General features: G+C 45.2%; 2 protein-coding genes and 1 long non-coding RNA gene across 5 annotated transcripts; all 3 read right to left on the bottom strand.

Annotated features, from left to right (window-relative positions):
• Nucleotides 1–59: 59 nt before the first annotated feature.
• Nucleotides 60–9,155, bottom strand: LOC134165276 (uncharacterized). The gene is made up of 2 exons (XR_009965460.1): nucleotides 8,934–9,155; nucleotides 60–2,248 (listed from the first exon to the last, which is right to left on the bottom strand). It is a non-coding gene; the product is annotated as an uncharacterized LOC134165276 (long non-coding RNA).
• LOC134165273 (C-C chemokine receptor type 5-like) lies at nucleotides 2,282–13,426 on the bottom strand. 3 transcript variants are annotated; one of them, XM_062621889.1, is made up of 3 exons: nucleotides 13,296–13,426; nucleotides 3,794–3,849; nucleotides 2,282–3,672 (listed from the first exon to the last, which is right to left on the bottom strand). In XM_062621889.1, exon 3 carries the CDS (start codon nucleotides 3,659–3,661, stop codon nucleotides 2,591–2,593), a length of 1,071 nt encoding a protein of 356 aa, XP_062477873.1. In that variant the 5' UTR covers nucleotides 3,662–3,672; nucleotides 3,794–3,849; nucleotides 13,296–13,426; the 3' UTR covers nucleotides 2,282–2,590. The 3 variants fall into 3 exon arrangements, with proteins under 3 accessions (XP_062477873.1, XP_062477871.1, XP_062477872.1); XM_062621887.1 differs by lacking the exons at nucleotides 3,794–3,849; nucleotides 13,296–13,426 and adding an exon at nucleotides 6,643–6,897; XM_062621888.1 differs by lacking the exons at nucleotides 3,794–3,849; nucleotides 13,296–13,426 and adding an exon at nucleotides 6,448–6,625.
• LOC134165274 (C-C chemokine receptor type 5-like) lies at nucleotides 9,995–16,477 on the bottom strand. Its single transcript, XM_062621890.1, has 2 exons — nucleotides 16,427–16,477; nucleotides 9,995–13,142 (listed from the first exon to the last, which is right to left on the bottom strand). The coding sequence occupies exon 2, from the start codon at nucleotides 13,129–13,131 to the stop codon at nucleotides 12,061–12,063; it is 1,071 nt and encodes a 356-aa protein (XP_062477874.1). The 5' UTR covers nucleotides 13,132–13,142; nucleotides 16,427–16,477; the 3' UTR covers nucleotides 9,995–12,060.
• Nucleotides 16,478–23,327: the final 6,850 nt, after the last annotated feature.

Here is a 23,327-nt window from a genome sequence, read left to right as displayed (position 1 = left end):
GTGAATTGTGTGAGATAGTGCTTTTACCATCGGTAAAAATAAAGAAAACCAAATGTAACGATGACCAAACTAGCATATTTAGCATCAGATTATTAGTGGCAAGCAGTTAAGAGCACTGGAGTCATCTTGGTGGTCCTGTGTTATCTGATCATGCTGGTTCTTAGTCCACTTGTAAACCCCTGACTTCATCCTGCCTACTCTTTCAGCAACCTGTTATGAAGAGGAATTTGTCTTCATTAGATAGGGAATTTATGTTCAATTAACGGGGGGAGATCAAGAAGTCTAACACAAGAAAGTTAACCAACTTTAATGGCTTGTATAATACAAAACATTATTACAATCTATTGGCAGTCTATAATTGAACGTACCAGCAGAGCTACCAGGCACTGTGTTCTCTATTGTCTCCTTGAATGTGGAGCACAGCTCACTACAGTAGCTGAAATCTGGTTTATTCTCATTTGCTGAAGTGTGGTCCCTTCTCAGTGATGGGATAGCAAGTCTTGATAAGCTGCTGAGGCACTGGGCCACCAATCTCTTCAGTTCCACATCTTCCCTCTGGAAGCTGCTTGTCACTTGGAAACATCCAAATGATGCTGAAAGTACCCAGTTTCTGCTTATACTGATGTGTGTTTTAAAGGCATATGCAAAGTCCAGAAAGTAACAGATGTGCAGGGTCTTACATGCAGCTGAAGATCTTGTATATCAGAAGTTGCAGCATACTTCTGTTCCAGTTCCCATGGGGATGTAGTCCAAAAGTGGGGCTTAATATGACAAAACTGAATAACTTCAACCAAGTGGTTTGCTAAGCAGAGATTTCCCTATTTTACTTCCTGCTTTCACAAGCACATGGCAATGTAAAACCTCTTTGGGGCTGCTTAAAACAGTTGCTTCTTTGAAAAATAATATTTATGAGGTTATCTAGAGGAGCAGAGAAACAGAAATTGCTCTGATGGAAATCAAAATCCTCAGTTTTAATTTCCTGTCTACACAGTTGTCCAAACCCACATATATTAGGGGGAATACAGGAAATGCTTGGAAGGACAATTTGTCCTAAATTAATACTGTGATCTTAAGAACACGAGTATTCCCCTTTCATTTCATCTTTTCTACATGTTCAAGTGCTTTGTAGCATCTGAGCTTTAAGGGGAACCCCAATCCTATTTGTCCACCAGTCTTACTAATTATGGAAGCTTTTTATCTCAGTAAAACTCCTAAAGGGCAGAAAAAGCCTGCTTCTAAAACAGAAAAGAGATGCTGTAGTCTGTAGAACAGTGAATATTTTTACTTACTCGTATGTTTCAATAATTTAAATGTCTATATCATGTGTTTATCACTGAAAACATCTGGGTCAGCCCTGTTCAGACATCATTTTCACACCTCTGATGCTGTTGTGGTTTTGCAGCCATTGCGGCTGTGTTCCTTTGAGATTTTAAAGTTATTCTCTTATGTAGGCTAGAAAAATGGCAAGCAAAATCACTGCACTAAAAAGCTAAACCTGTGTTGATTCAGCCGTATTTGATGTAGCCTGGTTAAAACTCCATGTGCAGTGCTTTATTTTTAAGGTATCATAAACACATGGGTTTTTCTGATCAATGATAGGTCATTGGATTAGCTTTTTAGTACAAATAGCATATAAAGCAGCAGTTGATTAAGAGAGAGCTTGCTGAAATATCAAACTCTTAAGTCACTCAGATACCAACACCTAGTAATCAAAGCTATTATGAGAAAGATCCAAGAGATTGGTACTCAGCCATACACAAAGGAAAATATACCTTGAACTATCAGAGTCTATTCTAAATGTGTAAGACTTTCCCATACCACTTGTAAGGATTCTCTATCACAGACCTCAGTAATTTAGCATTATTTACAGAGATATACAACCAGGCTTAGTAAAAGCTGTGACTGAGACTGATTTAAATGAGTGAGATACCTTGTATAAGGTACAGTCAAGAGATCTGTCCGAAGAACCAGTGTGAATTCCTAACCTCTAGTTCACTTCAAAAAACCAGTTCATGAGCCTGCTAGCTTAGGCCCCCAGCTTTTGTGTGATTTTGGGCTCTCTGATACAAACCCATGCTTTTGCAGTCACACAAAAAAAGCGAACACCTTTTTCCCCCGTACAGGTGAGCATATCTAGGTAGCTAATTTGATGCATCCTTTTCATTAATCATAGAAACAAAGAAGGGTTTACGTTGGAAGGGATGTTAAAGCTCATCCAGTTCCAACACCCTTCCACGGGCAGGGACACCTCACACTAGAGCAGCTTGCTCCAAGCCCCATGTGTCCAACCTGGCCTTGAGCACTGCCAGGGATGGGGCAGCCACAGCTTCTCTGGGCACCCTGTGCCAGCGCCTCAGCACCCTCCCAGGGAAGAGCTTCTGCCTTAGATCCAACCTGAACTTCCCCTGTTTCAGTTTAAAGCTATTTACATACAAATACCCAAATACATGACCAAAACCAAGCTTTGGTAAACATGCATTCTGTGGTCTTTTGCAGCTACCTTGGAGCCAAAATCCAGGACAGATTCTGCAGGTTTCCATCACAGACTTAATTCCACGCTAGTCAATTCCCCCTTTTTGCTGGGCACAGCTTACAAGGCAGCAGAAACTTCTTGTTCCCCAGTAGACTGCGTGTAGGTGGAGCTGGCCCGTTCAGCTGTGTCAACATAGAAAACGGGACAGAATTTAGGGAAGTGGAATGCAAGCTGCTTTCGGAAAAAACTATGGAGGTACTTCCTGAATTTTTCCCCAGCGAAGGCATAAATGACAGGGTTGATGCAGCAATGGATCATGGAGAGCGTTTCTGTCACTTGGATCGCTTTGTGCAGTTGACCACTGCCTTGACAAGTGTTGATGAAAAAGGCACCTTGAAAATCACGCAGGAAAATGCAGATGTTGTACGGTGCCCAGAAAACAAAGTAGACAATCATGATGATAAAGATCAGCCTGACCGCTTTATGTTTCTTCTCATTCCTACATTGCAGTAATGTCTTTATAATTTGCGTGTAGCTGCAGATCATAATGAACATTGGGATAACCAGTCCCAGGATGTTCATTTTTAAGGTCAGGAATTGCTTCCATACATCTCTCTGCTCTGATGGATAGTGAGCACTGCAGGTGTAACGTGCGTTTTCCTTCTGAGTTGTGTGGAATACCATGCCAGGAACGGAAGCAAACGCTGCAACCGCCCAAGTGACCACGCTGGTGAGGATGCCGTAGGTAACTGTCCTGGCTTTCAAAGCAAACACTGCGTGCACTATGGCCAAATACCTGTCTAGGGTCAACAGGATTATGAAGAAGATCCCACTGTAGAAGCCAAGGAGGTAGACACCGGAGAGAATCCTGCACAGCGCCTCTCCAAAAATCCAGCCGTGGACAGCATAATAAGCCCAGAAAGGGAGAGAAAATACAAAGAGCAAATCAGAAATTGCCAAATTGAGCAGGTAGATGTCAGTCATGCTCCTCAATCTCTTGTATTTTACCAGGATAAGGACAACAAGCATGTTGCCTGTGAGGCCAAAAATCACCACCAAAGAATAGAGCGGTGGCAAAAGCTTCTCTGCTAAGTGCTTTTCCTCTGTTCCCTCACACGGTACTGCATCACCGTAGTCATATCCTGTTGTCTGTTCCCAGTTGTCTAAGTCTGTGGTGTGGTTTTCCATGGTGCGTTGGTCTGGAAAGGAAGAGAAGGATGTTAAAGTAGAGAAACTCCAAGCTTGTCAGTGATGGGAACGAAACACGCTGCTGTCCTCCTCTGGAATGCTTTTTGCTGTTGAGCACGTGAGCATTTGCACCTCAGGGTGTGGATGAGAATGAAACTGCAGAGCTCCCAGGAAACCCATCTCTGTACCTGTGAAGCCACATTGCTGCATGTTGGAAGCGTGCTGAGGATGATTTCCTATGTGTACGCTCTCTGGTGTGGTTTCCCTTACCACCAGCTGCCTGACCCAACCAGAAGCAGAGGAATGATGAATTCAATCTAAGCAGCGGGTAGTTTGGGGCTGTTGTGCTCAGCAGTAGCTCAAAACCACCACTTCATTCTCTCTGCAGGAAGAAACTCAGCTTATGTCTGGAGGGAGCCAGGGGCAGACCCTTGGTCTGCTTTTGTTGAAGCTCATAGTGATCCACTCTGATTTGCAGCCTGTGAAATCCCTGAAGCACCTCTTTGTGTCTCTCTAGACAAAACTGTTAAGTTCAAAGGACTTTTTCATCCTGTAAGCACTGATTGCTCGAAATGGCAATGTCCTTACTGTATTTTGTGTTAAAGGGGTTAATTTAGCTAAACCTAAGCTGAGGTCCTCGGGAAGGGACTGGTTGCACGGTCTTTGACCAGTTTCCTGTCCCAGGATCTGAGCCCCTCCTGAGCTGCCAGGTGCTAATGGAGATTCTCATGCTGTAGAGCACAGACAGGAACCTGCCCCAAAAGGAGCAAGAACTATTGGAGCCCAGTCTGCACCTTGGGGACAAAAAAGAGGTGCTGTTTCTGCAAACCTTTTTCCCACCCCTTCCCCAACTTCTTCCCCACTCCGGCTGTCATCTCTGCTCCGAAGAGCATCAAGACTGAGTACATCCATGTTCATCCATTCCTTTGGTGTGTGGAGCATGGCGTGAAGTTTTCAGGAGAACAAGAAGAGAAACTTGGTGTGTTTTGGGGTTTGGGTCTCAGCTTTGCCCAGACACAATTTCTTGGGGAGGAAAGATTTGCTGCCAGACTTCTCAAAGGCAATCTCTGTGAAGCCTTTCCCCCCCCGCAAGCCGTACTAACTACACCGTTATTTGTATACTGAGACAGTGGGATTGTTGGGAAAGGAAGTGGTTGTGGCTCAGGTGTATTGACAGTAAATAAGTTGATTTTAATGTATCTGAGGGTTTAGATTTAAGTATTTTCAGCAACTTTTCTAGGAAAAAAAACACAAACCCACCTTTATAAAACACTCTTTGGTCCAAAAAATGAACTTCTTTCTTTCAAAACATGACCAGACTCAGACACTGTGAAATAGTTAATATTCCATTCAGCTACATCTGTGTTGCATACCCTGACAGTACAAGTCCCTGGTAATGCACCTAGCCAAATATCTTCATTTCGGATGTGTCACTCAGCCATGCTGTGTACTGGGATTATGGGATGTGGCACTGGCTGCAGCAGAGTGCCAGACTCAGCACATCCTGTCTTGATCGTTTGGCACCTGCGTGATGCTCGTGTATAAACACGGGTGTGGAAAACACCCAGGTCATAAACCCAGAATGGGATTTTATGAGTTTATGGTCAATAGGATTCATGCAAATGTTACTGCAAAATGCTGCCTCCACGTTATTGTGGTAATTCTTTCTGTGCCAGCCCCTTCTCCCTGCTAACTGCTGTCTCAATGCCTTCCCTCCTTTTCCTCTGCTTTCTTGGAAAGACAACCACATCTTCCCTGCATTTCATCTCCTTCCTCTCAACCCTTTTTGCATGCTTAAATTGTGGTCTCCCCTCGGAGTGCTGCCTTTCACTGAGCCCTATTCCTCTAGCCCAGCCCTTGCTTCAGCAGCCTCTCTGCAAAAGCACTTACTACTTACTACATTGTATTGTGTAGTATGCAGCACATGCTGACAAGGGAAACTTGAGGTACTAAATGTGGAAAGCAGAAGAAGGAATTGTAAGTGGTTTTGTGCTTTATGCAGAAATCTCACTCCTTTAGGACGCAGTGCTGGCCACTGGCTAGAAAGCTTCAGTGGGTTATAATCAACCTGGCTTGTTCACCTAATGTTCTAATGGTCAGGTAAGCTCAAAGATAATACTGGAAGATCCCTGAAGAAAGGATGTTTCAAAAAGAGGTCTATCTTATGTTAAATACAGCTTAGATAAATGCAGGATCTCTGGATATCTGCAATCTGCTGTACAAATTCTGTTGCTCTGGTTAAGACCAGCAGTCTGTCATGCAGTTCTGGAGAGAAAAACTCCATAGAAAGGCTGAGTAACTCCTGCCGTGTTTCAGTCTGAGTTTCAGGGCAGAGCCCTCTGTTTCTAAAGAAGCAAGACTTTACTGAAGTGATTTTCAGTTCATTTGCACAGTGCAATATAATGGTAACAGTTCAAAAGCTGTAGTAAATAGAGGTAAAGTGCCACCTATGCTGCACGTGAACAAGTTCCATGCCACAGTGTTTAAAACACAGCATCAGATTTTCTGTACTCATCCTGTGAGAAGAGTTAGGACTCTTCACTGAAACAAGCTGGCTTGTCCTTGCAGTACCAGGTTTAAAATCCAGACTTCCATCATTATTTATCATCTTATACATTTCTTATATATTCTCCCTGCCCGTGGCAGGGGTTGGAACTGGATCATCCCAAGGTCCTTTCCATCCCAAACCATTCTGTGATTCTATGATCTTCAGAGAAAAAAAATATCACAAGCATTCTCCATCATATTTCTGAGCTCGATCTCTACAAGTTTACTTTTTTGCTTGCCTGGGTCCTCTGCTCAGGTCTTGTAGTGGTTCTGTCCCTTAGAAATAATGTATTCCATTTACAACATCCCATGCATTTCCCAGTGTAACTGTTAAAGGGGAGTTCCCAGGCAAGATTCCACAAGTGTTTTTTCACCTCAGGCATTAGACTACCTAAGCAACTCCTATATGTGAAAAAGAAGCAAAGATGACTTACCATGTGTTTTATGGTGCGAGTGATGGCTTGGGTTATTAGATCGAGAATAACGCTAAACCGACTTGTCAGTCACGAGAGGAAGCTCAAAAACACCTCTTCCTGCTTGAAAAAGGATGTATCCGTTTGAAAACTTCTAGCAAACAAGTCTGTTTGCATTGAAAAAAAAAAAAATAAATCAAGGAGCAGTTCTCTTTTTGCTAAAAATGGGCCATCAGATGTTACTTTTCTACTGCTGTGAGACGTGCAGAGATGTTGAAATGTGGATCTTCCTAGGAGCTGAACTCACGGTTTCACAACCCGCAGCTGGAGCTTTAGAAAGGGGGGTGTTATATTGTTGTGGTCTCTTTTTGATTGAGCTAAGCTCCTTGAGGCAGGACCAGTTTGCAGGAGGTTCATCCCTTTATGTTTCTGAATCATTCAACGCCTTATGGGGTTTGCCCAGGGACAAGAAGTAAAGCTTTTGTAGAAAGCTTCTGCTTCTACTCAGAATTACCTGTGCTTTGTGTTGGCTTGCTCTGAGTTTCAGTCTTTGTATTTTAGGAGATGTGATTGATTCTATTCTCCTCCAACCTAGTCTTTTGGACTGTGGTTTTTGTTTTAATCCCTCTCATAAGACTATGACTTAGCCTCTATAGTGAGTCTCACTTCTTTTAAAACAACACTGTTACTTCGGAACCAAGCTTCAGAAAAACCTGATAGAATCTGATTTCCGATCAGTTCACTTCCTTGTGGCTGATCCTGTGCCTTTTTGAGTCAAACTGAAGCTGCACCATGAGCAGCTTCTTAGATCCTTCTTAGACATCAAAGAAACCACACGGGAGGCTGGAAAGGTACAGAAAAAAGCAAGAACAAAGTGATGCCTTATCAGATACCTGGGAAACCCTGAGATAGAAGCCTTGAGAAGATACCAAATAAAGCACATCCTCCTGTTGTGTCCCCCCCTTTGACATCTCTTTGGGCAGTTCCAGAGTGTCTGATTCAATCAACCTAATGAAGGTGCTCAAGGAACGTCTTTCCTGCACTCAGTCCTCAGTAGCCTTAAAAGATTCTAAACTGCCAAAAGCCCAATGGAGATGTCTTGCTTTGGATGCTGCCATTCCTTAATGGAAGCCAAGGGAATCACAGCTTCTCAGTTACCTCTCAGATCTGGGGGGAGACAGTAACAAGCAAAAAGCATGGCCTGTTTTCCTCGTCAGCCCTTCTTTGCATGAGGGAAGGACTCTTCAAGGTCTTTATTCCAAAGGATCAATAGATTTTTCTCTTCCTTTCCAAATCAGCTGCTTCAGTGAGCTCTCTAAGGGCTGGATTCTCAGGGTCAAAGCGAATGGCCACTGTAGGGTATTCTAAGGGTATGCTCGCACTACCTGATGGACTGTATTAGACCCCCTATAGAGTCAGTGGGAAGAGATGTTTCCACTCCTAAATAATCAAGCTCCTAATTGCTGCCAAAATCCTGCACTTTTGCCATTAATTCTTATAATTCTCAATGTATCAAATTAATTTTTCAGTGTATAATTCCTAAAGAGCCCACAGACTGAAATTAAGAGACACTTAAAAGAATTCCTTTCTGAAACCTGCCTCACTGTTCTCTGTTACATGTTACTGAGCCTGCTGGAGGCTCCAAAACCTTCCGCAACCTCAGTGTGATCAGCAGCTGGGTATCGCATTTACTGAGCACCACTGTAAGAGTGCAGAGGGTGTTGCACGCCAAAAGAGGGCCTCTGGCACTCACGGTTACAGCGGTTAACCAAGGGGAATGGTTTTGGTCTGCTCATCCATCAGCTGGGTCTTACAGCTGCGTGAGACGCAGAGTGTGAATAGCTGTGACATCTGCAGCCCCAATACAGGGACACATGCTGGCAGCAGGAACCTGCGCTGTGGCTTTTGTTATCAGCACCTACACCGTGTGTTCACTCAGCTCTACAGCAGCTGCACGTAAGCAGAGCTGCTGGGAAGTCAGATTTGATCAGGTCTTACATGTGGCTGGAGGTGAGCCCGGGCCCCTGGTGCTGTTTGCTGGCACTGGGGTGCTGCTGGTGTGCTCTTCACCAATGCTGTTAGAGCTTCCTTTTGGCCCCTGCTCCCCTCAGTCACTGTCAATGAACCTCTGCAGGACTCGGTCTCCCACCCAATCTGAAGCTCCATCACACCAGCCTGGGACTGGCCATCTTCCTGCTGCATCACCCCTTCCTCCCTGCTGCCTTCACAGAATCACAGAATCCCAGACTGGTTTGAGCTGGAAAGGACCTTAAAGCTCATCCAGTTCCAACCCCTCCCATGGGCAGGGACACCTCACACCAGACCAGGTTGCTCCAAGCCCCTGTGTCCAGCCTGGCCTTGAACACTGCCAGGGATGGGGCAGCCACAGCTTCTCTGGGCACCCTGTGCCAGCGCCTCAGCACCCTCACAGGGAAGAACTTCTTCCTTAGATCTAACCTGAACTTCCCCTGTTTCAGTTTGAACCCATCACCCCTTGTCCTATTGCTACAGTCCCTGATGAAGAGCCCCTCTCCAGCATCCTTGTCCTTCAGATTGCCTCCATCTAGCGTGTGTGTCAACACTGAGGTATGGACAATGCCAGCAGCATTGCTACAAGTCAGGGTTTTTTCAGCTTTTCTCAATCCCTTGCCCAGCATCTCTTTGGGAACGTGCGCTGCTGCTTGCCAGGAGCTACAGCACATGTAAGAATTTCACCTGCAGGTGAACCTCCTGATTTTACCAAGCAATTGAAGCTATTGTTCAGTAAGAAAAGGAATCACACAGTGGGTTGATGTAGCTCACAACTGTACCTGTTACGGTTTTATTTCATAGATGAGTAGGAGTCCTGTTTAGCGTTCTGGCACTCACTCCCTCTGTAAAGGCATTCCTAGAGTGATATGGTGAAGCAGAAGCATATTTCCATGTTGAGCTTTAAACACTTAACATTCCTTAAGCATAAACCTTGAGAGATCAGGTGCATCACCTGGCTGGTGTCACTCTATACAGTGCAAGGAGGTCGGAAATCAGCTGCAGAAAGTCTATGGAGCCTTCATCCCACTATTAAAAGTCTTTATCCCACTATTAAGAGTGTCAGCTGTTATTACACTCCTTTATACCTCCTCTTCTACTTATACACAGCCCTGTTTCTCCAGATTTCACCCACCTAAAACCTGTGGCCCCAATGCTTTTGTAATGCCCTCTACTCAAGCTTGTGGATAGATAAATCTGGGCCAGTTACAGTAGCTTGAGGACTGGGCAGACAGTTCTTTGTTTGGTTTCTTTTGCTGGAGTGTGGTATGGCGAGGGTTTAAATCTGTTCTATGAGCAGAGCTGATGCCCTTTTACTGATGGAGAAGGACACGGTGCTACAGGGTTTGCATTGTTTTTCAGACACTGATTTTATTAATTTCCCTTCATTAACATGGAAACAGAAAGAAACATAATTCCAACAGGGCAAGAATTTAAGCTACAGCAGTAGCAACATCACAGTTACAGCAGGGTTTGTATCACACTGAACTCATTTCTGCTTTAATATTAAAAAGGTGCTTCCACTTTTGTGCAGTAAAACAGTACAAAAGGAAGGAAGAGTATTATTTCCAAGCAACGAAGTTTACTGTGGGGATAGTTTTGGGTCTTTTGGCTATTGACATCACAAGACAGTGGGCAGATTATAACAGCTGATTGATAGGATAAAAACTAACAACTAACAGATGCAGTGGTTGATGCTACAAGGCTTGAGGGAGAAGAGTATTTGCACCCCCTGGATTAAGGCATCTGAACCCAAATGAAGAGGCTTTTCTAAGTTCCTCCTGCAGTTGGACAGGTAATCGTCCTGTTTCAATCATACGTCTGCTTCTGACTTGGGCATCTCTCTTTCTCTGCTGACCACTGAAGGACCTTGAAGATACTTGCTTCAGATGAGGCATCTGAATCATGTGCCTCATGTTAAGTAGTGTGGAATCCCTTCTTGTGTCCTTATGTTGCCTGGAGGTTAGTTGAACTTCCAGATTCCCATAGGCAAGGCCTTACCTGTAAGAGTGGTGCCCTTTGATGCAAATGAGGGAAAAAGCAGGAGGACAGTTCTCTGGTATAAAGAGTGTTCACCTGCACTTCCTTACAGTCTGAAGCAAGTTCTCCCTCTTCTTCTTTGCTAACATCACGTCCCCAGAGCACCACTTTCTTGTACAGCAATGGCATAAATGTATGGCCATAGGACACCAGTTGACTAACGGCCTTGAGTCGTCAATCAGCATGCAGTAGGCCATGAGCTCTCTTCTCCAGGTATGACTCCTCTGCAGTGGGTTGCTTTTGCAGTTCCAAGGCTACTGTCTGCCTAGAAGTGTATCCCAAGCATCACACTTAGGAGCTGTGAAGAGCATGTTTTTCTCATGCAGGAGCCTAACCTGACCCACTTACTGCATCTGCCATGTAAAGTCTTCCTCTACACACATGATTTACCTTGTCCAGGAATAGGGAGGCCCCCACTCAGTGCTGTGCTCACAGTCTCCAGAATCCTTCAGAGAGTCCTGGTACTTCTTTAATACAGAATGTTGCATAGCAAAAACCAAGGTGATTTTCATTCTGGCCTTGCAGATCTCTGCTCAGGGGCTTTTATTGGTTAAAAGTGCTGCTTTCCTTGGAGAAAAACTGCATCCACTAAGCCCACTTTGGAAAATGTTAGCACCTGAACAGAGATATGGCAGGCATAACATTAAAGAACTACAACAAAAAGACTATAACTTAGCCTATAGTCCAAAGGATTATGTTGAAAAATGACTACACTATTAGCTAACAGCTAAACCCCTGGGTTAAATGGCCCTGTGAGATAAAGGTGTTTCAACTCTCCCATCAGAGGAGAGATATCACATTGATCTATCTCATATTCATCCTCAAATTCCTTTTCATGGAAACATCTTTTATTCATGTAGGGGAAATAAGGGGCTGGACATGAAGAAAACTTAAAGCCTCCCCCTATCAAATGCCTGTGACCATGTTGCAGAAAGAATACAGCCACTTCCAAACGTTACTCCATTAATGCTGAATGCTAAACAGGTACATCTATCCTCAAAGCTTCATCCCAGCGTTCATTTTATGGTGTTCACACACCAGTAAATGGCTCTTGTGAGATGATATAGTACTCAGTCTCTTCAATACTGTATTGTCCCCAGGTCAATCTCACTAGCATTGGTTCATTGGACAGAATTTGGGTGAAGAAACAGAATCATACTGGTTTAGGTCCCACCCAAATCTTGATGCTCTGGAGAACTCCATGATTCGCTTAGTTTAAGAATGGAAAATGCTATATATAAAACCCCCAGGAACAGTTAACCACAAGAACTGAGGCTCATTCAGTAGTGGTTGGCAGAAAGACCTTCAATAGCATCAGGCGGTCCCTAAGGCAAAGCAAGTGATGCAACTAACTATTGCCTTGGGGTATCTTTACAGTCCAGTAGAGATGTCACGCTCTGCAGTGGATGGTGTGGCTATGGAAGTTACTCTTTCTAGGTTCTCATGATAAAGAGCTGGGCATTTCCTACAGAGGTGGGCAGCAACGTGCTTTTGGAAGAAGACACGGAGATACTTCCTAAACTTTTCTCCAGCGAACGCGTAGATCACAGGGTTGATACAACAGTGGACCATGGAGAGCGTTTCAGTCACTTGAATTGCTTTGTGCAGCTGAGCCTCGAATTCACAACTTGTGACAAAAAGTACGTATTGAAATGTGTGCAGAAAAGTTGAAATGTGGAACGGTGTCCAGAAGATGAAGTAAAAGATCATGATCACAAAAATAAGCCTGACTGCCTTCTGTTTCTTCTCATTCTTACACCTCAGTAATGTTTTTAGAATCTGTGAGTAACTGAAAATCATGATAGCCATTGGAACAATAAGACCCAGGATGTTCATCTTTAAAGTATAGGAGTACTTCCAGTTGATTGCGGTACCACTTGGATAATGAGGACTGCAGGTGTAATGTGCGTTTTCCTTCTGAGTTGTGTGGAATACCATGCCAGGAACGGAAGCAAACGCTGCAACAGCCCAAGTGACCACGCTGGTGAGGATGCCGTAGGTAACTGTCCTGGCTTTCAAAGCAAACACTGCGTGCACTATGGCCAAATACCTGTCTAGGGTCAACAGGATTATGAAGAAGATCCCACTGTAGAAGCCAAGGAGGTAGACACCGGAGAGAATCCTGCACAGCGCCTCTCCAAAAATCCAGTCGTGGACAGCATAATAAGCCCAGAAAGGGAGAGAAAATACAAAGAGCAAATCGGAAATTGCCAAATTGAGCAGGTAGATGTCAGTCATGCTCCTCAATCTCTTGTATTTTACCAGGACAAGGACAACAAGCATGTTGCCTGTGAGGCCAAAAATCACCACCAAAGAATAGAGCGGTGGCAAAAGCTTCTCTGCTAAGTGCTTTTCCTCTGTTCCCTCACACGGTGCTGCATCACCGTAGTCATATCCTGTTGTCTGTTCCCAGTTGCCTGAGTCTGTGGTGTGGTTTTCCATGGTGCGTTGGTCTGGAAAGGAAGAGAAGGATGTTAAAGTAGAGAAACTCCAAGCTTGTCAGTGATGGGAACGAAACACGCTGGTGTCCTCCTCTGGAATGCTTTTTGCTGTTGAGCACGTGAGCATTTGTACCTGTGGAGCTCCCAGGAAACCCATCTCTGTACCTGTGAACCACAGAATGATTTGGGTTGGAAAGGACCTTAAGATCATCCAGTTCCAACCCCCTGCCACAGGCAGGGACACCTCACACTAGACCAGGTTGCTCCAAGCCCCATCCAACCTGGCCTTGAACACTGCCAGGGATGGGGCAGCCACAGCTTCTCTGGGCACCCTGTGCCAGCGCCTCAGCACCCTCACAGGACAGAACTTCTGCCTTAGATCTGCCTTGAACTTCCCCTGTTTCAGTTTGAACCCATCACCCCTTGTCCTATCACTACAGTCCCTGATGAAGAGTCCCTCTCCACCATCCTTGTAGCCCCCTTCAGACACTGGGAGCTGCTCTGAGGTCTCCACGCAGCTTCTCTTCTCCAGGCTGAACAGCCCCAATGTTCTCAGCCTGTCTTTGTATGGGAGGTGCTTCAGCCCCTGAGCATCCTCATGGCCTCCTCTGGACTTGCTCCAACAGCTCCAGGTCCTTCTGATGTTGAGGACACCAGAGCTGCACACAGTGCTGCAAGTGGGGTCTCAGGAGAGCAGAGCAGAGGGGCAGGATCACCTCCCTCAACCTGCTGCTCACACTGATTTTGATGCAGCCCAGCACACGGGGCGTTTCTGGGCTCAAGCACACACTGAAGCTGCTCATGGGGCTGTTGTGCTCAGCGGTGGTTTTCCAAAGGGATGGAGAGAGCAAGGATGGCAGCAAAAAGCAAGCACAGCATCCAGTGTGCAAAGTGCACTGTGCTTCTCCTTGGGACACGGCCACCTTCTCATCATGCCAGCCCATACTGTAGCCTAGAGGACGTAGTTTAATCTGGGTCTTTATCCCAGTGGATATATATGTAATATAAATAGTGTTCTTGAACAAATTCTATCGATTACACAGTGTTAAAACAACTTTCTTTGTGTGTAATGCACAAGTGTACATGCATACACATACACTCATCTATTGAATCATGGCATTGTAGAATCATAGAATGATTTGGATTGGAAAAGACTCTTAAAATCATCAAGTCCAATCATTACCACACACTGCCAAGTCCACCTCTAAACCATGTCCCTCAGCACCACATCTACAGGTCTGCTAAATACCTCCAGGGATGGTGACTCAACCACTGCCTTGGGCAGCCTCTTCCAGTGCTTGACAAGCCTTTTGGGGAAGAAATTGTTCCTAATACCCAATCTAACTGAGATTTTAATGCCGAAGGGAACATCTTCTGCAGAATTCCTTGCCAAGAAGTCTGGGTTTGGCTGTAAAATTATCTAGGCATGGAGCACCATGTTGGTGTGTAAGCAAAGAATCTCCAGCTACCTCTGCTCTTGTGCTGTACATATAAACGGGCTCTTCAGACAGGTTATGATTTGACAACTTGTGATTATTTGGCTTATTTCCCTCTTCCAAAATGACAAATGAACATTGAGGAAGTCTTCATGGTTTTCAGTTGAGGGGCTTTCTCGTTGGTTTTATGGACTGCATGTGGCCACCAGTGCCCACACCCCCCCTGGTCTCTGCCTGTGCAGGGTCCTTTTGGTTGCTAACAGGAAGTCTGGATGATTTCTGCAAAAGCAGGCAACCGAGGTGCGACCTCACCAGACAGTCCCCTCCAAAACGAAACCTCGCTTTGGAAACCTCTTCCGCTGCTATAAGAGCTGAGCATTAGAAACAGCTCCTCAGAACTGCCTCCTGACTGAGGAGGTTTCTTCATCCCTGCAGAACTTGCAAGGAAAAAACATGTTCTGGGCTGGAAGAAACTGCCTTAATTCCCTGGGAAGCCTCAGGATCCAATTGTCTCTATTCCCCACCAAACCCAGAAAGACACTGCAAACATTCTGAGCTTTTATGCATCTAAATAGAGGCAGTCTGTGGTCACAAGACAGAAGAAGTAGGAAGCATTCTTACCTAAACAAATGCGCAGTGAAAGAGCAGCATAAGCACCGAAAATGAGCACTCTGAGAAAGAGAAACTTGTGACAGCTATTCAATGTCTTCCTCTAAATCGTGGCTGTATGTTTAAGAGGACTTTTCCCTTGTGTAGGCAAAGTCCTGTGCTAGTATCTCTGTTCAGTGGTGTGGGTTTTCCGCAGTGTTCTCTGCTTAAACTGCTTCACATAAAACATTGAGTTGTAGTCACAACCCGTCTGGAGATGAACTCGAATATAAGAAAGAAGGATAACGGTCCGGAGTGGAGATGGCCACTTGCATGGCAGGATCATGTCCCTGTCATGTTATTGCTATAAGGGTCTCCACGCAGAGTTCAAGCCCACTGCTCTGCATTGTCACCTGTTCCTTGCAAATCACAGTGCAGTTTTCCCATGAAAGCAAGTGTTGCTATAGCTGCATATTTGATATATTACACACACACAAGTTATATTCTTAGGTTGTTGTAGCTGTTTTCACTAATACCCAAGTGGCAAGTCTCATTTATCCAAGCAGAGGAGCTCACCATCCCTTGTGTATGGAGAGAGTACAATTCCAGTGTAGTACTGATGAATTTTGTTCATGGAAAAACGTGTTCACAAAAATTGCAAGCCAGATTATGGCTGATGTCTCCAGCTGAGTTACGGGGTAGAGGCTTTCTAATGTAATAGCACAGAGACATCACATTAAAAAGCAGAACTGATCCCAAAGAACATATTCTTCTATAACATGACAATGAAACAGCACTTTTAACAGATTAAACACTTAAATAACACAAAGAAACCATGCGACAGGATAATGATGAGGAGAGGAGATGCAGAGCATTTGCATCTCACAGGGCAAGATGTAGCTAGGATTAGCAGAGGTTAGGTTAAGCATGAAGGGTTTCACATCTGAGTGGTTTATATCCTTAGCAGAATACATCTTCAAGCTACTGATCTCCTGGAACAGGTTCAAAATCAAGACCCAGTAAGTTTCTAGTACAAAAAAAGAATAGCATTTCCTACACCGTTTGTCCGGTGCAATCCTCTACTCTCACATTCAACCTCATCCTGAGTCTTAAGCTAGTTACAAGACTCAATTGTTCTTAAAGATAGTGCCTCTGCTTGAATGGTTGCTCTACTGCCACTGTCATTAGGCACATATACATCCCCACTGAGTGAACCTGTAACTGCATAGACACATTTACATGTAAAAAAGGGAAAAAAAATAAGCTACTCACTGATTTATCAAGCTGGGGCTGTCTGACCGGGTCTTCTACTTCGTGAACAAGCACATAGTTAAACCCTATATCTGAAAATAGGAAACAGCACTTCCTGTGTGATGTGCGTTGCACATTATTACAAGAATCAAGGGCATGGTTCTTCTTTTCTGGAAACACTCCATTTCCAGGCTGGGTTCAGAACTGAGGGATGAAGACCTTACGGGTGTCCTGCTCCAGCTGGAACTGGAGCAGTCAGTATCTCAACTGCTGGGTTAAGACTGGGTGGTTGAATTCAATCAGACCTGAGTATTTCTAGCTGCTCTAGACACTTCTGAAGCCCTACAGAAAGTGGTGTGAAATACCTGGCATCCAGAACGTGTGCTTTAGAAATGAAATTGTTGTCTCTGTTGAAACAACACCACCAACGTATTCTTTACGTTCATTATCACCGATTGACTTGTACATCATTTCGACACGGTTGTGTCATCGCTAGTGAAAAAGAATCTGTAAGCAAAATTAGGATGTGTTTATACTGTGCAAACCATTAGTGTGCCAAGTTCAATAGCATCACACTTGCCTTAGGTGAGCATTGCGAAGAGACACAAGTGAAGGTCCAGAGGCTTCTGAGCTTATTAGGTCAGGCAGAGCACTGTGCTGGTACACCTACCTTCCTTCCAGCTATGTGGTGCAGACTGCTTGAGCTGGTTTACACCACGCTGCACCCTGTGGTGCAGATCCCTTCCTTGAGCATCTATTGTAATTTCTGTAATGATCTTACACTTCCAAGAGCCTCTTGTATGAGGCAAGCTGGAACCTGCAGCTCATTCCCTTTCATGATGTGACATCGCAGGATTGAAAGCAATAGAAAGAAAGAGATTAAAATAACACAAAGTAGCTAAGATATGTTTTTGTTTCAGAGGCAGGAAGTGCAGTTGAGTCTAGAGGCTGGTGTCATGCATTTGTTGGTTTTAGACATTCACCTCACCGATGCCATTGGCACTGCATCTGCAACAGCCTTCAGCTGATGGAGGCCTGTATAAGTGATCATTATCATAGAATCATAGAATCATAGAATAGTTAGGGTTGGAAAGGACCTTAAGATCATCCAGTTCCAACCCCCCTGCCATGGGCAGGGACACCTCACACTAAACCATCTCCAGCCTGGCCTTGAACACTGTCAGGGATGGAATGGGTGGATAGATGGGTGGGTGGGTGGGAGGACGGATGAATGGGTGGGTGGATGGATGGATGGATGGATGGATGGATGGATGGATGGATGATAAACCAGGACTAATGAATGATATGGCCACTTACCTGCTCCCTGAGGAGACTTTGTACAACTGTGTAGCAAGTTACAGCAAGGCTACCCATTGCAGGCTTGCAGGCAGCAGCTCTTGACCATTTTCTGTAAGACTGCTGGGTGGTTTCCTACAGCATTTCCCAAAAGCAGTGAGACTGCCTTGTGCTACAGTTATAGCTGGATTGGGTCATTTCCTAGAAAATCTAGGTAGTTTCAATAGGACCAGCCACACAAGACATGACCACAGGCGTTCCAGAGAGTGTAAAGGAGACTTCGCCAAGCTGGGGCTGGTGCCTAAGCAAGGCTTTAGGAAGAGGGGTTTCTGTGATGGTTGAAAGAAGAGAAACATTTCCTGTTGATCTCAAAGGAGCTGTGTAATTTTGCTGGAAGTAGAGACAGCAAATCACGGAAAACCTTCAAGCCTGAGCAGGAAGGACTTTCCATACAGGAACACAACGATAACAGGGAGACATAAACCACAGATTTTCTTCCTGTACCATCTCCCTCTGAGTTGCTGTTTGAATTTGCAGAGTTATGTGGTTTACCACTCAGTAGATCTCTTCCTCCTCCACGTACCGGCTGCTAGCTCAGCAGGTTGGTTTGCAAGTGTCATCTTTGGTGAACTGCTGTTGCTGGTGAAGAAACACTTGGCTTGCAGCACCAAGAATCCTGCCTAAGGCATCTTGTTTTCACTGCCCTATCAAAAAGAGGGGCTTGTCTTCACTCTTGAGAGTAGGGCTCCTCTGGAGTCTATTGCCCAGGGGCTACAGAGGGTTTGAATTGTCTGGGGGGTACCAGAAGTAATCCTCGCTCTGTCTTGTGACATTGGAGCTTCCTTCTGCCTTTTCCAGGGCCTTTCAGGAGTCACCAAGCTCCTTCTTTTTTGCTCGCTGTATCAGTTCACCCAAGCAAAAAGCTGGGACAACAACCTGTAAGTGATGGCAAAAGCCTGGGGAACTTGGCAAATGCGGCACTTTGGGATCGAGTCCCTCCCATGCAGGGCAGGAAGAAGACCTAGTTGAAGGGCAGACAACCATTTCTAAACAAATGTGGGAAGAAAAAGTGCATGCAAACCTGCAGGCATCCAGATATTGACTGAATTGCTAATATTAGAAGGCTCTCAGGAGTTAATGAACTGTTGGTTTTGTTTTCTGTCTTACACAGACCAGTTGTAGGAAAGATCATAAAAGAAGTCATTGCTTGGAAGACCTAGGTTTGGTTCCCCTTGTGATGGGGAAGGAGTGACTCGTGACTGAAAACGTATCCTTTGAAGGAAACAAAGCATGATTTTGCACATCTGGTTTTAAAAGAGCTTTAATTCTTTGTGCCTCCAGCTTGGGTGCTTAGATAGAAGACAAGTGGGCAGTGTTCTCAGGTTGCCGGAGCTCCAATTGCTCTCACTTTTGATAATAATGGACAGTTTCTTTCCAAAAAGGTGATGTGAATACTTGGAAGCTACTTCAGAAAGTTTGATGGAGACTAAAATACCGGGGGGGGGGGGAAAGAAGGATTCAAAAGAGAGGAAATATTTCATATTGGACACTTCATTTTAGGTGACTGGAATGGGCTGCCCAAGGAAGTTGTGAATGCTCCATCCCTGGCGATGTTCAAGGCCAGGCTGGACATTGCCTTGGGTGACATGGTTTAGTGTGAGGTGTCCCTGCCCATGGCAGGGGGGTTGGAACTGGATGATCTTAAGGTCCTTTCCAACCCTAACTGTTCTATGATTCTAACTGGGACTACATTTTGAGTTGTAGCTATTTTTGTTATTATCATTGTTTTAATTGTTATATTATAGAGGATAGGACCTGTCAGAAAGGACAGAACAACCCCAAAATCCCTTTTGCAGGGATCTTGAGACTGAAGAAGTATAGGGGAAAGGAATGCAATGTTCATTGGTCTAGGAAGCATGGTATGTGAGACAGGATTGGGAAAGGTCTCCCAGACTTGCATCTATGATTTTACTCCTCACATCCTTCATGCAAGGGTTTAATGAGCTTTATAAACATTCACTAACCCAAAGAACTGCCCAAGAGATGGAAGGGGAGGAAGCAGTGGGAGAAAAGCATCCCAAAAGCACAGACAAGTTTAAGTGGAACCTCTTGTGTTCCAGTTTGTACCCATTACCCCTTGTCCTATCATTGTTTGCCACTGAGTAGAGCCTGGCTCCATCTTCATGACACTCCCCCTTTATATATTTATAGACACTTACAAGGTCACCCCTCAGTCTCCTCTTCTCTAAACGATAGAGACCCAGCTCCCTCAGTCTTTCCTCATAAGGAAAAACAGTTTGTCGTTCTTCTTGGAAGAGATTGTGCAAGTGTTAAGACGAAAGCCACAAATAAGTGATAAAAATAACCAAGAGAAGAGTTATCTGAGCAAGAGAATTCAAAGGAAAGCTGGTATTTCTACCTCCTTCGGCCTAAAGTACGCTCAGATGAAGTCTTACCTAAAGCTTTAAGTGAATCTTAGCAATAAAATGTATTTGCTTTGCCTGAAGTGCACTTGGATTCACCTGAAATCTCAAAACCAAACTGCCACTTGAATGTTTCTTTAGGGAATTACCATCATGCACTGAGGCTCCATTTCACAAGACTTTTTCAAGTCACTATATGCTTTCAGTACTGTTAGCACTTGTCCTTGGAGAGTGAAGTTTACTGTCTGTTACTTGTTTTTACACTGACAAAGGTCTATTCCTTATCTCCTAGATGTTCATATGCTAAATGCATTAAGCATTAAACACTTACAGAGTGCTCACCACTGACAACTTCCAGCTTCCCTCCCTCCACCCATTGAACTGAAAAGACTGTCAGGTAAGCCTAAGCCCCATAAACCTGTGTTTTTAACCTGAAATCAGGGAGTCCCCTCCTATTGTTTTCTCTGCCTGTGAAAAAAAGCCTGGAAAAGCTAGGCCCAAAGGCTTTGGACATCACAGCCTGGAAAAGCTGTATCAGGAAGCTGTAAGAAGGGAAAACACAGTTTATTACCTAGCCTGGGCATTGGTGTGAAGGAGGGGGAGAACAGGATGACCCATTAGTAGGGGAGACAGACTGAGCAGCCAACACTGGAGTGCACTGGGATGGATGAGAGAGGCCACCTGGTTATCTTCTCCAGCTCAAGAGAAGGAAAGGAGCTGCTGACAGAGAGAGAAGCTGAGCACGGAAGTCATCTAAGGGCCATGAATATCTCTGAGATGCTCAGGTTCTTAGAGAAAGCTGAAAGCAGGCAAGCTTCAGAACTTCGTGGCATCATGAGGTTGTTTCAGCAGATACTGTAAACCACAAAGTTTGGTGTCTCACTGCCGGGTCAATTCATTAATGCATTTGGGGCTTGCATTGGATAATGGATTTGGGTTAGAGTGTGTTTCTGATTCAGAAGAGCAGAACCCACACAAGGTGTCAGAAAGAAGACTGGATGAGGTGTGCTTCTGTAGCCAAGGGCTAGAGGTATTTAGAGTGCATGGCCGCAAATGAACAATATCCATTTTGGCTGATCCAACTCTTCTTTATGTCTTTATCTTAAATAAGAGCAGAAGGTAATAAGTAGTGCTTATCTGGATCTTTTTAACGCTGATGGAGAATGTTATACAAGTCATGCTGACCGTTGCACCCAACCTCACTGAATTCAGTGGTGGATCTCAAACGTGTGACAGAACCTGGCTTTAAATTGGCTATAATACACAAAGCAGTGAAAGCTCAGGGTTTCAGGGTGAGGCACATTCTCTATCTCATGCCTGTGTTGGGTTTCCCCATAGTGGTGCTGTTACTCAGGAATTTGCAGTGCCACAACCCAGCCTGTCTGCCAAGGTGCAGAGGACTACTTCCTTTGTTACAGGAGGTGTAGCCTGGCCTTCAACACTGCCAGGGATGGGACAGCCACAGCTTCTCTGGGCACCCTGTGCCAGCGCCTCAGCACCCTCACAGGGAAGAACTTCTGCCTTAGATCTAACCTGAACTTCCCTTCTTGAAGAGTCCCTCTCCAGCATCCTTGTAGCCCCCTTCAGACACTGGAAGCTGCTCTGAGGTCTCCACGCAGCTTCTCTTCTCCAGCCTGAACAGCCCCAATGTTCTCAGGCTGTCTCCATACAGGAGGTGCTCCAGCCCCTGATCACCCTCGTGGCCTCCTCTGGACTTGTTCTAACAGTTCCATGTCCTTTTTATGTTGAGGACACCAGAACTGCACACAATGCTCCAGGTGAGGTCTCACAAGTGCAGAGCAGAGGGGCAGGATCACCTCCTTCGACCTGCTGCTCACGCTCCTTTTGATGCAGCCCAGCACACGGGGGCTTTCTGGGCTCAAGCGCACACTGCAGCTGGCTCATGTTCAGTTTCTCATCAACCAACACCCCCAAGTCCTTCTCCTCAGGCTGCTCTGAATCTCTTCTCTGCCCAACCTGTAGCTGTGCCTGGGATTGCTCCGACCCACGTGTAGGACCTTGCCCTTGTCATAGTTAAACTTCATGAGGTTGGCATCAGCCCACCTCACAAGCGTGTCGAGGTCCCTCTGGATGGCATTCCTTCCCTCCAGGGTATCAACTGAACCACACAGCTCAGTGTCATCGGCAAACTTGCTGAGGGCGCACTCAATCCCACTGTCCATGTCAGCAACAAAGATGTTAAACAAGACCGGTCCCAACACTGATCCCTGAGGGACACCACTCGTTACTGGTCCCCAGCCGGACATTGAGCCATTGACCACAACTCTTTGTGTGCGGCCATCCAGCCAGTTCTTTATCCACCGAGTGGTCCATCCATCAAATTGGTGTCTCTCCAATTTAGAGACAAGGATGTTGTGTGGGACAGTGTCGAATGCTTTACACAAGTCCAAATAGATGACATCAACTGCTCTACCGCTGTCCGTCAGTTCTGTAGCCCCACCATAGAAGGCCACCAAATTGGTCAGGCAGGATTTCCCCTTAGTGAAGCCATGCTGGCTGTCACCCAGCACCTTGTTGTTTTTCATGTTTCCTAGCATGCTTTCCAGGAGAATCTGCTCCAAGACCCTGCCAGGCACAGAGGTGACACTGACTGGTCTGTAGAAATTCATTGTAAGATAAAGTTTCATGTGATCCTTTTTCTTTTCCAGAGCTGTAACATCCTAAAGTATTGCATCATTCAAGGACAAAGGCAAAGCCCAACACAGAACAAACCAGCACTTTACCCTGCTCTCACACCAGGCACAGCTCTTCATTTATTCCTTATGGAAAGAGGGGGGCTTCATGGGGCCAAAGAGAGAAAGGATGAACACCAGCAGCACCACATCTTACATGATGTTCTTGCTTTTTCCCCTGCACTGCTTTGTGCAGTTTAATAGCACCTTATTTGTTTTAACGGTAGGTGTTTTTGAAGGTGTGTGCATTTGGATGCTTTGTTGTACACTGCCAAGTGGTCTTGGACTAGAAAAAGGCCAGACTTTCCTCTCAGTGCCCTCCGCACCATGCAAAAGGGCAGAAAACATGAAAGGGGGGATTGTGAAACGTGTTAGATGAAAATCAACAGCTAGAAAGTTCGGTCGGGTTCACAAACCTTCTAGATCTAGCTAGGGAGATGCTAGCAATGTGAAAAGCGGTACTTGGCAATCTGATAGCAATGGTACGTGTTACAGCTTGGCCCTTGGAGG

Source organism: Pezoporus occidentalis, unplaced genomic scaffold, assembly GCF_034315485.1.
Source record: "Pezoporus occidentalis ecotype Australia unplaced genomic scaffold, CSIRO_AGI_Poc_V1 ctg235, whole genome shotgun sequence".
Taxonomy (NCBI): Eukaryota; Metazoa; Chordata; class Aves; order Psittaciformes; family Psittacidae; genus Pezoporus; species Pezoporus occidentalis.
This window is presented reverse-complemented; position numbering and strand designations above follow the sequence as displayed.